The sequence below is a fragment of the Staurois parvus genome, unplaced genomic scaffold (assembly GCF_062004578.1).
Source record: "Staurois parvus isolate SC_StPar_1 unplaced genomic scaffold, SC_StPar_1.0 ptg000050l, whole genome shotgun sequence".
Classification (NCBI taxonomy): domain Eukaryota; kingdom Metazoa; phylum Chordata; class Amphibia; order Anura; family Ranidae; genus Staurois; species Staurois parvus.
The window spans coordinates 1,436,043-1,451,717 of record NW_028317846.1 but is presented as its reverse complement, the minus strand read 5'-3'; the positions used below and the strand labels follow the sequence as shown (position 1 = coordinate 1,451,717).

Below are 15,675 nucleotides of genomic sequence, written 5' to 3'. Positions count from 1 at the left end.
ATCCAACACATAAAGAGATGGAGAATCCAAAATAGTTTCAGTGACAATTGACTAAGAGGAGATTTCTCATTACATTAAAGAGAATTTCTCTTGTGTCACAAGGACAAGGAATGAAGCAAAAGCTTACCAATAGGGCATATAAAGCAATAAAAAACCTTTCAAGGGACCTAATAATTCCCAAATGTATCCAATATATTAGTATTTGGCTTTTACTACACTATATGTCCTATTTACACCATTGCACTGCAGTATGCTGTGCTAGAGAAAATGCTATAGGAGCAATGTTTGGTCTGTTCTGGTGCATTAGGCAGCCCATTCAAATTAATGAGCTGCATTAACACACCATACCTTAATTACCAATGTTTGGTATTAAAGGATCGTTAAAGAGGTTCTTCACTCTAGAAAAAAAATAAAAGTAAAGTCAGCAGCTACAAATCCTGTAGCTGCTGACTTGAACACTCACCTGACCAGGGATCCAGTACTGCCTCACCTGGGCTAGTTCTTCACTAGCTTTTGGGTTCCCAGTGCTAGCATCTTAACTGTGGGCAGACGGCTGTGCTGCTTGCAGCCTTTTGGGTGAAGTTCCGCTTTAGCATTGAGCAGAATAGATAAAAAAGGCCTCCTTAGCAGACAAAATGATTTCTATCATTATGATATGACTTCACTCGCCTACAGAAATCAATCAAGTATCATCTTTTAAATGAGTCAAGGACTCTGGTTCCTGTGGGTAAGTGCTTTAGTTTTCTAGGCCTGTGTTGATAAACAGTTCATAAAAAAAAAGCAGTTGGAAAAGCTTCCCACTGTTGATTACAAGGGGACTCGAGAGTTGTGTACTAATACAATCAGAAATCAGATTAGAAGAAGAAATTGACAACAGTTGTTGAGATTATTTTACAGGTATCTGCTAAGGTCACCTTGCTCTCAGCTGCTGCGAATGCCTCGTGTTTGGTCTTCTGGACGAGTACTTCATACTGTAATTTCATATCAGAGATGGCTGATGTCAGGTCCACGGCTTGAGCATAGTTGTCAAATGAAATGGAAATGGCTGCTTTGGTACCACTTGTAATGATGGTCTGAACTTCTCTTACTTTCTGTATACAGAAGAACAAGATATATCATTTACCATGTGTTGCAGTCCTCTAAAGCCATAGAAATTAGGTCAAAATTCTTGCAATTACTAATCCCCTTAGTAAATATGGAACAGAAGATAGAATTAAGAGGTTATATACATTCTGTTCTGTGCAGAGGATGCTCCTGATTTGAGCATGGATCTCAGTGATCATATGATGGTTGGGGTTCCCTAGAGGGTGATAACCAGAACTTCTAAAAGTGCTCTTCATCACACATACAGTTGTTGGACATATGCTAATTTTAAAGTATTGGGTAAATAAGATTGTAAAATGGAATTTAAGTCTTCAAAATATGTTTTTGTTCATTATACTTTGGATCTCAATGCCTTCATTTAACCTCTTTCCAGTTGAAAAAAAAAAAAAACTTTTCCTCTGTTCTGCATTGTAGTTCTAGGGTTAGGTCCCTGTTAGATGTGCATGGCCAAACAATTCTGATTCTGGCATCTCTGAGATGCTGCACTGAAGAGTTCTCAGTGCTGGGGTAATAAACTAAGTCACTTATCTGGCATTCAGACACAATTTCACAAAATCTGATTTTTAAGATGGCAGCATGACCAGTGGCTTTGATTTTACATTGTGGTATAAATCCAGACAAAATGATTATTTTATCTACCAGGTGCATGGCTTATTTGTCTGGGGATCATTTCCATTTCCCATTTTCCATGGTGTTGAGTGACCTGTACTTACAGCATCATAGACTTGTTTGGAAAGAGTAATTTGATCCTCTACTCCAGTGAGTTTGGTCTGAAGGTCGAAGATGGTCAGGTACAAGTGATCGATATCCTGAAAGAAAGAATTGGAAAAGTTATTAAGGTTATGCTGACAAATATTGTATCTGCTGCAAATATTGAGAAGCCCCCCTGGTCAATTCCTGTAGAAAATGATGAATACAAATAATGGAACTTCTGTATGTAATGTACGCATTATATGCTCCTTAGTAAATATTTATTTATTTCAGGTACTTATATAGCGCCGTCAATTTACACAGCGCTTTACATATATATTGTACATTCACATCAGTCCCTAACCCTCAGGGGGCGTACAATCTAAAGTCCCTAACTTACATTCATACATACACACTAGGGACAATTTAGACAGGAGCCAATTAACCTAACAGCATGTCTTTGGAGTGTGGGAGGAAACCGGAGCACCCAAAGAAAACCCATGCAGGCACAGGGAGAACATGCAAACTCCAGGCAGGAGGTGCCATGGCTGGGATTCGAACCAACGATGCTAGTACTGCCAGGCGGAAGTGCTAACCATTTAGCCAGTGTGAAGTACACACTCTACAAAAGCTGCAAAATGAGGGTGGGAATAAAACATCTTTTTAGAATACATAAAATACATAATATAAATATTACAAACAATCAATACAAGGAACCCAGACCACTAAGGGTTAGCTAAAGAAACAGCACAAAGGAGCAGTTTGCTTTGAGGTTCTCTCTCATTGAAACCTAGAACGTAAGTTCTCTGACAATGGATGAGTCAAAGCTTTGATGACTCAATGAGGATAATTTATTAACACAGTAAAAGGCTTTGTTAACTAGGCTTAGTGAATTACGTAAAAGCTGAGTTCAATTTGAATAAGCAATCATCTGTAAACAAAACTGGGAAAAAAAAAGATTTTCTTGCACCTGATTGGATTATTATCTCTACCCCTTTATCAAAGGACATGCTTTGCTTCACCTGTAAAGCTAAACTAAATGTTGGCTGGATCCAAGGCTACATAATATTAATATGCAATATTTCATATTTTTTGAATTTGAAACATGTATTTTTTTAACACTTTTTTGTAGCCCGACTATATAATAGAAAAAGTAATACTATACATGCTCCAGCATGACATGTACAGCTTACTAACAGAAACCAATACTGGTGGAGAATTAAATAATTAAATATATATCTCTACACATATGAGTGGATTTGTGTTTCTGTCCATACAGTCCTGAGAATTACACAGCACCACCCTGTCTGACAGTGCAGGAGATTTGATTTTTTTTTCTTCATTTAATAATGTATCAATAAATGCTGCATTAAAAGTGAACTTTGAGATAAAAAAAAATAGTCTCCCCACATCAAGAGGTAATTGCTCGTTAAGTCTAGAGGTAGAGGAATAAGCTGTAATACTTACCTTATTGCTTGTTCTGGCAGAATCCAGATCTCTCCTCTTCTTTTCGATGTTCCAGGTTGTGGGCAGACCCTTGCTATCCTCACATACACTGGGGCAAAAAAGTATTTAGTCAGCCACCAATTGTGCAAGTTCTCCCACTTAAAAAGATGAGAGAGGCCTGTAATTGGCATCATAGGTAGACCTCAACTATGAGAGACAAAATGAGAACAAAAATCCAGACAATCACATTGGCTGATTTGGAATGAATTTATTTGCAAATTATGGTGGAAAATAAGTATTTGGTCACCTACAAACAAGCAAGATTTCTGGCTCTCACAGACCTGTACCTTCTTCTTTAAGAGGTTCCTCTGTTCTGCACTCATTACTTGCATCAATGGCACCTGTTTGAACTTGTTATCAGTATAAAAGACACCTGTCCACAACCTCAAACAGTCACACTCCAAACTCCACTATGGTGAAGACCAAAGAGCTGTCGAAGGTCACCAGAAACAAAATTGTAGACCTGCACCAGGCTGGGAAGACTGAATCTGCAATAGGCAAGCAGCTTGGTGTGAACAAATCAACTGTGGGAGCAATAATTAGAAAATGGGAGACATACAAGACCACTGATAATCTCCCTTGATCTGGGGCTCCACGCAAGATCTCACATCGTGGGATCAAAATGATCACAAGAACGGTGAGCAAAAATCCCAGGACCACACGGGGGACCTAGTGAATGACCTGCAGAGAGCTGGGACCAACGTAACAAAGGCTACCATCAGTAACACACTACGCCGCCAGGGACTCAGATCCTGCAGTGCCAGACGTGTCCCCCTGCTTAAGCCAGTACATGTCCGGGCCGGTCTGAAGTTTGCTAGAGAGCATCTGGATGATCCAGAAGAGGACTGGGAGAATGTCATATGGTCAGATGAAACCAAAATAGAACTGTTTGGTAGAAACACAACTCGTCGTGTTTGGAGGAGAGAGAATGCTGAGTTGCATCCAAAGAACACCATACCTACTGTGAAGCATTGGGGTGGCAACATCATGCTTTGGGGCTGTTTCTCCGCAAAGGGACCAGGACGACTGATCCATGTACATGACAGAATGAATGGGGCCATGTATCGTGAGATTTTGAGTGCAAACCTTCTTCCATCAGCAAGGGCATTGAAGATGAAACGTGGCTGGGTCTTCCAACATGACAATGATCCCAAACATACTGCCCGGGCAATGAAGGAGTGGCTTCGTAAGAAGCATTTCAAGGTCCTGGAGTGGCCTAGCCAGTCTCCAGATCTCAACCCCATAGAAAACCTTTGGAGGGAGTTGAAAGTCCATGTTGCCCAGCGACAGCCACAAAACATCACTGCTCTAGAGGAGATCTGCATGGAGGAATGGGCCAACATACCAGCAACAGTGTGTACCAACCTTGTGAAGACTTACAGGAAACGTTTGACCTCTGTCATTGCCAACAAAGGATATATAACAAAGTATTGAGACGAACTTTTCATATTGACCAAATACTTATTTTCCACCATAATTTGCAAATAAATTCTTTCCAAATCAGCCAATGTGATTGTCTGGATTTTTTTTCTCATTTTGTCTCTCATAGTTGAGGTCTACCTATGATGCCAATTACAGGCCTCTCTCATCTTTTTAAGTGGGAGAACTTGCACAATTGGTGGCTGACTAAATACTTTTTTGCCCCACTGTACAATGCAGAACTGCTAGTCTGCTATGATGGTGTCAGGGTGCAACCACTTGACGGAGCACCGAAGCGAACCGGCTTCAGAGCAGCAGTCAAACAGTGTGGTTGAAGCATGCTGGAGTGAAGAATAAAGTAAGTATTATCCCTAGATATAACAAGCATTTACCCATTGCAGTGAAGGCCCCTCTTCAAAGATATTTTTTTCTCCACCGCCCCTAGTGGGGCCTTAAATTGTGTTGTTTATATCTAACTGGTGTTCAACTTTAAAGATCAATAAAAGTGAAGACTTTGCTTGTGGAGTGGAAGGGTAATTTTTTCTCCACTGTTCCTTGTGGGGCCTTACATTGTGTCTTTTATATCTATATGGAGTTCAACTTTAAAGATCAATAAAGGTGCAGACTTTACTGGTGAGGTGGAAAGAGTTGGAATGCATTCTATACATAACATTTGGCTAAGTGCCCAAATTCTCCTGACTACAGCATGGACACTCTGGAGATTTACCCATAAACTACTGCAAGACTAACACCTTTTTCTTTTAACACTGATACTGACCTCTTTGAGTGTGGTCCATTCTGCCTCCAGGGTCTTTGTGACTGAACTGTCCTCATCGTACCTAAAGGCAAACATGGTAGAGCACATTAGTGCTTACTGATGATCATAGAGCTGTGGTTATTACATAATACATCTTATTATCAACACATAGACTGGTTTCACAGCTACTCACTCCCTTAGATTTGAAAAAGAGTGCAGCTGTCATAAATTAACTGCTGCAATGTATTGCATTGTACTCAAATTTCAAGGCATTAATGTAAACTGGCAGAGAGTTAAACACTCAAAAATATCAAACTCAGCAAAACTGAAAATTCTGCTAAAATATGGCACTTCTTACTTTGTAATGAATTACGTTTTCAATAGCTGCTTTTTATATAAGACATTACAGGTGGAATAAACCTCATAATGAACCTCCAAAAACCCAGGAATCCTATACGACGTTTGACAGTGGACCAAAGTTCATCAAGCTACTGACAAAATAATTAAAGTAGAAATTGTCTCCCATTATCTGAAAATACATCTACAATACAGTTTGCTCTTTCCCTTTACATGCAAAGTCTCCAAAATTCATGTCAATTTTGCCAGTAATTTCCACCTCATGCAGAGTTCTGGGATGGAATGACAATGCTAATGCACTGCTTCTGAATTCAGAGCAGCGTTGTCAACCTCATGTAGGCTCCTGCTTGTACTGCAGTTGGATGACAAGTTGTGGCAGGGGGTGTGGCTATCAGGATTGTCACTGCTGATTTAAAAGTCTGTATCTTGTCAATCATCAATTGGCCACACCTATTCCTGTCACTGCTTTCTGAGGTGGTAGCACTGCTTCTCCTGCCAACGTGAGCTGCAGTGTCTCGGAGGGAAAGCATGTGAAACACAAATGAAAGAAGATTTGGCTCACAATGGAGTTGAAGGAAGTGTTTACATGTAATTTATAGTATTTTAATATGGGACTCATTCCAAGTGTCACACAGAAGCCATTAGATGCACTAAGTGATGTTTAGGGAGAAATAGTAAGTTTCCGAAGTTGTCATAGTGCACCTATTAGACTGGATGAAGGGAGATTATCCTAAAAACTACCAAAGTTTCTGATTATATGAACACCTCAGTAACTAAAGGCAAATGCTTACATAATTGATATTTGTGATTATATTTGATATATGACACCCACAAGACACTCACTTGACTTGGATATCACCAATCACTTGCTTGTAGTGATCAATTTCTGCCAAAAGTGCTGTTTTGGTTTGAGTTAGGGTGTCAATCTGGGCTTTGTAGCCAGCTACAGCAGTGGTGGTAACAACGGTGGCATTGGCTGGTCCACTTGGGTCACTTCGGTTGTAGAGGTTGATCTGAGCTTTGAGTATGGTGTTCTGCTGTTCCAAACTGCGGACCTGAAGAGCACATAAAAGCAGACTCACATTATTCTAATACAGTGGTTCTTAACCTGGGTTCGATCGAACCCCAGGGGTTCAGTGAGTCAGTCTCGCAGGTTCGGCAGAGGTGAAGACCCACACCCGACTCATATGATTCGTGCAGTAAATATTCATTATTATGTTTTTGTTTTTGTGTGAAAATCATGTTTTAATGGTTTTGTTCTTTGTTCTTAACGGTTTTGTTCATTTTGTGCACCTATGTATAAATATATACCTATGTTTTGAATTTTAAAAATCATATTTTATTTTTCCAATTAAGAAGGGTTCGGTGAATGCGCATATGAAACTGGTGGGGTTCAGTACCTCCAACAAGGTTAAGAACCACTGTTCTAATAGATAACATGTATTGATCACCAGTAAACTGTGCTATATTTAAAATCATTCAAGTTCCCAGGGTTGATCTGAAAATGCTGGCAAGTTTCATGATAGAAGGTGATACACATTTTACAGTAAGGGAACATGGATTCCAGTGCTCCAAAGACATACCGTATTTGCCGGCGTATAAGACGACTTTTTACCCCTTGAAAATCTTCTCAAAAGTCGGGGGTCGTCTTATACGCCGGTATACGGCATACTGACACTTTTTAGGGGGGCGGCGCGTTGCCGCCGCCGCCCCCCCCTTCCCCCAATGGAAGGGACACTAAGTACAGGGGTGGGCAGCGGCTGTTTCTTACCTGGTTCCGGTCCCACGACGATCCGGTCCAGAAAGCGCGGCTGCGCCTTCAGTTCGGCCACTGGATGTTCGTGCGGCTGCTCGGCTCCGCCTCCTCACCAGTGATTGGCCGCCAGAACTGTAGCTCAGGAAAGGCACACAGGCGGCCAATCACCGGCGAGGGGGTGGAGCCGAGCGGCCCCGCGAAAATCGAGTGCAGGACCAGCAGGTAAGTGGTCAGTGTAGAGGTGCTGCTGCAACCACATATGCTGGCTACAGCAGCACCATACGAGAACAGGGTCAGCAAGTGTCAGTGGGAGGAATAGTGCCCCATCATTGGTGTCACTGATACCAATGATGGAGCACTATTCCTCCCACTGATACCAATGATGGGGCACTATTCCTCCCACTGACACCAACGATGGGGCACTATTCTTCCCACTGATACCAATGATGTGGCACTATTCCTCCCACTGACACCAACGATGGGGCACTATTCCTCCCCCCCACTGACACCAACGATGGGGCACTATTCCTCCCCCCCACTGACACCAACGATGGGGCACTATTCCTCCCCCCCACTGACATCAACGATGGGGCACTATTCCCCCCCCCCACTGACACCAATGATGGGGCACTATTCCACCCCCCACTGACACCAATGATGGGACACCATTCCTCCCACTGACACCAATGTTGGGACACCATTCCTCCCACTGACACCAATGATGGGGCACTATTCCCCCCACTGATACCAATGATGGGGCACTATTCCCCCCACTGATACTAATGATGGGGCACTATTCCTGCCACTGATACCAATGATGGGGCACTATTCCCCCCACTGATACTAATGATGGGGCACTATTCCTCCCACTGACACCAATGATGGGGCACTATTCCTCCCACTGATACTAATGATGGGGCACTATTCCTGCCACTAATGCCAATGATGGGGCACTATTCCTGCCACTGATACCAATGATGGGGCACTATTCCTGCCACTGATACCAATGATGGGGCACTATTCCTCCCACTGATACCAATGATGGGGCACTATTCCTGCCACTGATACCAATGATGGGGCACTATTCCTGCCACCGATACCAATGATGGGGCACTATTCCTGCTACTGGTGTGCATTGGAAGAGGGGTAGTCTTATACGGCGAGTATAGCTCAAACACTAAATTTTAGCAGGAAAAGTAGGGGGGTCGTCTTATACGCCCAGTCGTCTTATACGCCGGCAAATACGGTAATCTGCTGAATATTGGTACAGATATTTCTACTTCCTTGTGCATATGAAGTAAATGCTTATTTTTCTGGAAGTATAATGTGCACCCTTAGACACATCTAACTGTGACTGCTGCTGTAGTTTATTATTATATTAATATGTACAATAACAGAAATTAGGATTAACAATGTTTGACAATGATAACCTAAACTACAGCAACATTTTAATTACATCAATCCAAAATGACATTAATGTAGATGCTACTGGATTAACTTTTATGGGCTACCAGCATCTTTCTACCATATCATTCATTAGCATAATCAATATTTAGGAGTTGGTTTGATATAGGCTGCAGCATTCTCTGTACCATAGTAATACTGTATGAAAACATGTAAAAATGTAATTACATTGCTGTGTAAAGTCTGTTTTGGAATTCTAATTTACCTGTCTTTTAAAGAAACACAATATACTATGTGCATCATTAAAAAAAACAAGCAAACTACACATCACAAAATGTTACGGAACATGTAAAATGTCAAATAAAATAGGTAAATGGGAGCAACAATGACATTACTTGCTGCATGTGATGAAACCTGATTGATTGCTATAGATACATATTCTGTTACAACTACTGTATTCTACAACACTTTGTTTTTGCTCTACTTTTTGTAAATCAGCCCCTGTAATTGTGTTTCTGTTAGTATGTAGTAGAATGTTGTATAGCTGTATGTGTTATAGAATGTAATATTTAAGAAATAGGGGCTATGCTTTACAACATGTCAGAAGTGATTTAGGATGGGGGGTGGGACTGACCCACTAGATTATGTGGGATTCCCTGAGACAAATCTTTCACACACAGTACTTATGTTCTGTGGCCATGAATCTGGTGTCAGCCCTTGTGCAGACCCACTATAGTGAGCGCATTGTTAAAATTGTTGCAGAGATAAGAACAACACTGTTGCCCTATCCTCCTATCTCTGATCCTGGTCACAAAGTTAGGGCTTGATTTATATCTAGACCGTCAAATAAGTCATGCCAAACTGGAGAGGGTCAATCTATTATGCTGAACTGTAAAAATCAGTTTACTGAGAAATATCTAATTGAAGCATAGCATTGTGCACTGCTGTATAGACTAGCTTTTTTCAACATTTTTACCCCAGAGTAACCCTAGAAATGATATTTAGTTCACGGAAGCCCTTACTAAATCCAGTTCTTTGGGGGTCAATGGGAAAATTGCCTTCCTCACAGTGGAGGTCAGATTGCCACCCCTACAGAGATCTAAACAGATCAATGGTGTCCTGCAACTGGTGTTGCCAAGTGGTGATGGTCTTGGAACTATGCAGACATCATCAAATGGAAGATCCATCAGCCACAGCTCAAGCAACCCATAGGAACCCTCGGAGGAACCCTTTGGGTTCCATGAAACCTTGGTTGGGAATGACTGGTATAGACTGAAAAGCTATAATAAAGGGTGAGAGAGTTAGGTTTTCACCAGATCGGTCAAATCTGTGGTCGCTTCATACACCCAGCCAATGGGAAAATTTAGGCTTTTTTCAACTTTATCTGGGTGCTGACTGAAAACAAACATTTACTAGACTGTTGCAAAATACATTACTTTAGATATGATACAATATTTACTAAGTTGTTTTATATCTTTTACAATATCACCCCATGGAGTTTCACCATGTCTTATAAATAGCTTATAAACAATACCTTCCTTCATATTATGTGAATGAGATATTTATAGGTCCATTTCCTATAACTATCTCATAAAATATATCCCATATAAAAATAGTTATGTGAAACATGCAATTGTAACTCTAACAGACTTTTACATAGACAAGCAGTACTGAAATGAATTACAAAGAAACCTGTACAACATGAAGTAAATGGCAATGGTTCAAAGAACAATATGCACTGTTTTCCATAACATGATTTCACAGGTCAGATCTATTAATTTAAAACTATAAGACTTTTGATAGCTAATCATTAATGAATTAACTGACCCATAGACTTATTGACCATGGATCAAAGCACCCTTGTAAATAGTAAACTATAACAGCCAATCAGACAACAGTTTAGTGTTGTCGGGCTACTGAAGGCTGATCTGTAATTGCTTGCTATAAATTATTGCAGGTCAGCACTCTTTGATACATCTAATTAAATAGGGTCCATGCACACTGGCTTAAAAAAAACAATGCTGCTCATAAAGGGAGTTTAGTGTTTTGCATGTAGAAGCATCTAATGTTGTCCTATGTGTCCATGCACATTAGGTAGTCTAGAGGCACATTTTAAGCTCAGAGTTCAGACCTTTTTTGAGAGCGTTTTTTTGGCAGAAAAAAAAGTGCGCCTAAATGCTAGCACAAAAAAATTAGCGTTTTTCTCTCTGCCAAGAGCACTGGTATTTTTTTTAAAGGATCATCTTTTATAACATGTAACATGTTACACCCATATTCAAGGTGTAACATGTGACGTGTTACAAAAGGACTGCCCCGGCTCCCCTGATCCTCTGTTTTCACAGCTAGTGTGGGACTTTCTCTGAATGAGAAAACTACAAGTTCTGACAACCTTTGCAGTTGTTGGCTTGTAGTTCTCATTGAACTACCACAGCGCTGTTGAGTGCTGTGGTAGTTCATGAAGTCTTCCTGTCAGTGTGCACCTGCTTGTGTACCAGGTACAAGCACGCAGATATACTGACAGGTCTGCAGGAGCCCTGTATAGCACAAGCAATCTGCTGATTGCAGGTGCAATGCTTTCCATGCTCCCAAAACAAAAAATAGTAAATGTACATGTTTTTACCTACAAAAAAAATTAAGTATTTATTATTTTTTGTTAAACGATGAACTTATCCTTTAAGCCAGTGTAGATGGACCCTAAACTTACAGTCACACCTCAATCAAACATAGATGAGTGGCCATTTTTCAGTCCAGAATTGGGTGAGATCCAAGCAGGCAGAGTACCTTGTCAATGAACTGGGCGAACTTGTTGTTCAGGTTCTGGAGTTCCTCCTTCTCCTTCTGACGGGTGACTTGGACAGTGTCCACAGAAGGCAGAGATGGGTCGATGGACGGCATGTCAGAAACGCTTGGGCCAGCTCCTAGACCCCCAATTCCTCCAATTCCCCCAAGCCCCCCCATTCCTGGTCTTCCACCACCAAACATGAATGAAGGGCTGGAGCCATAGCTACCAACCTTGAAGCCTCTCCCGCCTATGCGGCCCCTAAGCAGCCCAGAAGCTCCTCCAAGCCTTCCTCCTGCCCCACCAATTCCTCCTCCCATGCCTGCCCCTAAGGAGAAGCCTGATGCGGAGCCAAAGCCTTGCCCACCCCCAAAACCAAATCTCAGCCCTCCGGCATAGCTTGCTCTGAGCCCAGCTCCTCCACCAGCTGCAGCTCCCAACCCGAACGCCCTGGACATGCCCAGGCCACCTCCCAGGCCCCCACCTAGTCCTAGCACTGGTGACCTAAAGCTCTTGATCCCGCCGAACACTCGGTTGCTGCCATACGAGCCTCCGAAGCGCACAGCGGCGCCGCTGATTTTCATTTGCTTTTCCACCGTCATCCTGAGAGCTTGATGGATCCGAGATTGACACCGTCCAGAGCGAAGTCTCAGCCGAGGCAGCCGCCACTTATATATGTCAATGGGGTGTCCGGGGCAGACGCACAAACTCCGCTCCCCATTGGGCGAGCAGACACTTTAAGACGAATCATCAAAATTCCCGGAGCTGGAATCAAACTCTACAATCAGCGAGCGGAGCTGGCCTCGGGCAGGAGCGATCAAGCGCAAGACAAGGGGTAGCAAGCCGCTGAAAGAATGAAGAAAATGTCAACGTCTAAATTTAAGCTCTTTGCCAAGGGCTAGCGTTGCCTTCCACCTGCTCCAGGCTGGAGATGGCTGTTGGAACTTGTAGCTCTCATAGTCAGAGGATCATCATTCTTACAGGGACATTCAGCCATGTACATGGGATATACTGTACACCTATCCACTGGAAATGCTGCCACGTCAGTAATATTCTCAGAGACATGGCTCAGCAATGTTACAGTAGCCTAGGATTCCTGGGACCCCTCTATTGTCAACCTCTGCAACGGATAGGTCATATTCTTAAAGCAGACCTCCAACCAAAAGGGGACATTCCCCTTCAAGGACGTAAAGGGGAATGTCCCATTTTGGTTGGAACTCTGACTTTAAAGCGGAGCTCTAAGGTCATATTGTTAGAGCTCCACTTTAAGAATATGAGCTATAAGTGGAGCTCTTACGTCCTTAAAGGGGAATGTCCCCTTTTGGTTGGAGCTCTGCTTTAAGAATATGACCTAAAAGTTGCAGAGGTTGACAATAGAGGGGTCCCAGGAATCCTAGGCTACTGTAACATTGCTGAGCCCTCTATTGTCAACGTCTGCAACTTTTAGGTCATATTCTTAAAGCGGAGCTCTAACAATATGACCTTAGAGCTCCGCTTTAAGGTCGGAGTTCCAACCAAAATGGGACGTTCCCCTTTAAGTCCTTAAATGGGAACGTCCCCTTTTGGTTGGAGCTCTGCTTTAAGAATATGACCTAAAAGTTGCAGAGGTTGGCAATAGAGGGGTCCCAGGAATCCTAGGCTACTATAACATTGCTGAGCCCTCTATTGTCAACCTCTGCAACTTTTAAGTCATATTCTTAAAGCGGAGCTCCAATCAAACAATCAAAAGGGGGCATTCTCCTTTAAGGACTTAAAGGGGAACGTCCCCTTTTGGTTGGAACTCTGACCTTAAAGCGGAGCTCTAAGGTCATATTGTTAGAGCTCCACTTTAAGAATATGACCTATAAGCAGAGCTCTAACAATATGACCTTAGAGCTCCGCTTTAAGGTCAGAGTTCCAACCAAAATGGGACATTCCCCTTTAAGTCCTTAAAGGGGAATGTCCCCTTTTGGTTGGAGCTCTGCTTTAAGAATATGACCTAAACGTTGCAGAGGTTGACAATAGAGGGGTCCAGGAATCCTAGGCTACTGTAACATCGCTGAGCCCTCTATTGTCAACCTCTGCAACTTTTAAGTCATAGTCTTAAAGCGAAGCTCCAATCAAAAGGGGACATTCTCCTTTAAGGACTTAAAGGGGAACGTCCCCTTTTGGTTGGAACTCTGACCTTAAAGCAGAGCTCTAAGGTCATATTGTTAGAGCTCTGCTTTAAGAATATGACCTAAAAGTTGCAGAGGGGTCCCAGAAATCCTAGGCTACTGTAACATTGCTTAGCCATAAATCTGAGAATATTACTGACATGGCAGCATTTCCAGTGGATAGATGTATATCCCTGGCTCCCCGTTAACCACTTGCCCTCTAGAGGATTTACCCCCCTCACTTTTCCTGACCAGGCCATTGTGTGCGTTACAGCGTTGCGTTACTTTGACATTTGTGCGGTCATGCAGCGCTGCACCCAAATGAAATTTACATCCTTTTTTTCCCACAAATTGAGCTTTCTTGCAGTGGTATTTGATTACCACTGCATTTTTTATTTTTTGTGCTATAAAAAATACTGACAATTTTGAAAAAAAACTATATTTTTGACTTTTTGCTATACAACTTATCCAGTAAAAAAAAAATTAAAAATCAAATTTCGTTAATTTAGGCCAAAATGTATTCTGTTACATGTCTTTGCTAAAAAAAAATCCCAATACGTGTAAATTAATTGGTTTCCATGAAAGTTATAGCATCTACAAATGGCGGTATATATACTGGAATTTTTATTTTAATTTTTTTTATACTAGTAATGGCGGCAATCAGCGACTTATAATGAGACTGCAGGACTGCAGCAGGAATTCTGATACTAGGGAGGGACTGACTAACTGCCACTGACATCCCCCCTGACACTAATACAGTGATCAGTGCTAAGAAAAAGGAAGTGGACAGGAAGTGGTTACCATCTGGGGATATCAAAGGGTTAACTGTGTACTGTTTTCCTGTGTGCGTATGCTTTACTGTATAATCACACTGCTTTGTATTGCTGTGCTATGCAGATCAAAAGAAAGCAACATGTTGGTGCTGACAGAGGAGAGATCTGTATTGTTTACATACAGACCTCTCCTCTGTCACTATTCCTCAGCGATCGCCGGGTGCTGGCGGGAAATCTCCGGACAGGACCCACTGATTGACATATATATATATATATATATATATATATATACACACACACACACACACACACACGATTTTGTGCAGCCCTGCTGCCCTGTAGCAGTACTTCTGCTATAGGGTGGTCAGGAAGTAGTTAAGGATTAGCACTTTTGGGGAGCAGGTACTTGAAATTGACAGGTACCCATTCCCACTCCTGTTGCGATCACCTAGGCAGTCGGAGATAATAGTTGCCCCTTCCCTCCCCGTAGTCTCCTGGGACATGTGACAGGTCCCAGAAGACTACAGGACCATTCATTTGTGCATGCGCAGTGGGCACCCAGCTTTGAAACCGCAAGCTGTCACAGCTGGGTGCCCACACTGAAGATGCACCGGGAACACAGGGCATCCTTTGAAACGGGCTGCAGGGAGGACACTATGGGATTGAGGGACAGGTAAGTGGCTTTTTTTTTTTAAAGTCAGCAGCTACAGTTTTTGTAGCTACTGACTTTTATTTTTTTACATTTTCATTAGAACTTTGCTTTAAAGTACACTATATTGCCAAAAGCATTGGGACGTCCGCCCTTACATGCAAATGAACTTTAATGGCATCCAAGTCTTAGTCCATAGGTTTCAATATTGAGTTGGCCCACCCTTTGCAGCTATGACAGCTTCAACTCTTCTGGGAAGGCTGTCCACAAGGTTTAGGAGTGTGTCTATGGGAATGTTTGACCATTCTTCCAGAAGTGCATCTGTGAGGTCAGACACTGATGTGCA

General features: G+C 42.2%; 1 protein-coding gene across 1 annotated transcript in view; it reads right to left on the bottom strand.

Annotated features, from left to right (window-relative positions):
- LOC149470221 (thread biopolymer filament subunit alpha-like) overlaps window positions 1-12,423 on the bottom strand; it is a 32,690-nt gene extending 20,267 nt beyond the window's left edge. Inside the window, exons 1-5 of the mRNA XM_089666113.1 lie at window positions 11,775-12,423; window positions 6,677-6,888; window positions 5,498-5,558; window positions 1,818-1,913; window positions 915-1,091 (exon numbers count right to left, since the gene is read on the bottom strand). Coding sequence (XP_089522239.1) covers window positions 915-1,091; window positions 1,818-1,913; window positions 5,498-5,558; window positions 6,677-6,888; window positions 11,775-12,374 — 1,146 coding nt within the window. The 5' untranslated portion in view covers window positions 12,375-12,423. The remainder of the gene's footprint in view (window positions 1-914; window positions 1,092-1,817; window positions 1,914-5,497; window positions 5,559-6,676; window positions 6,889-11,774) is intronic.
- Between the last annotated feature and the right edge of the window lie 3,252 nt (window positions 12,424-15,675).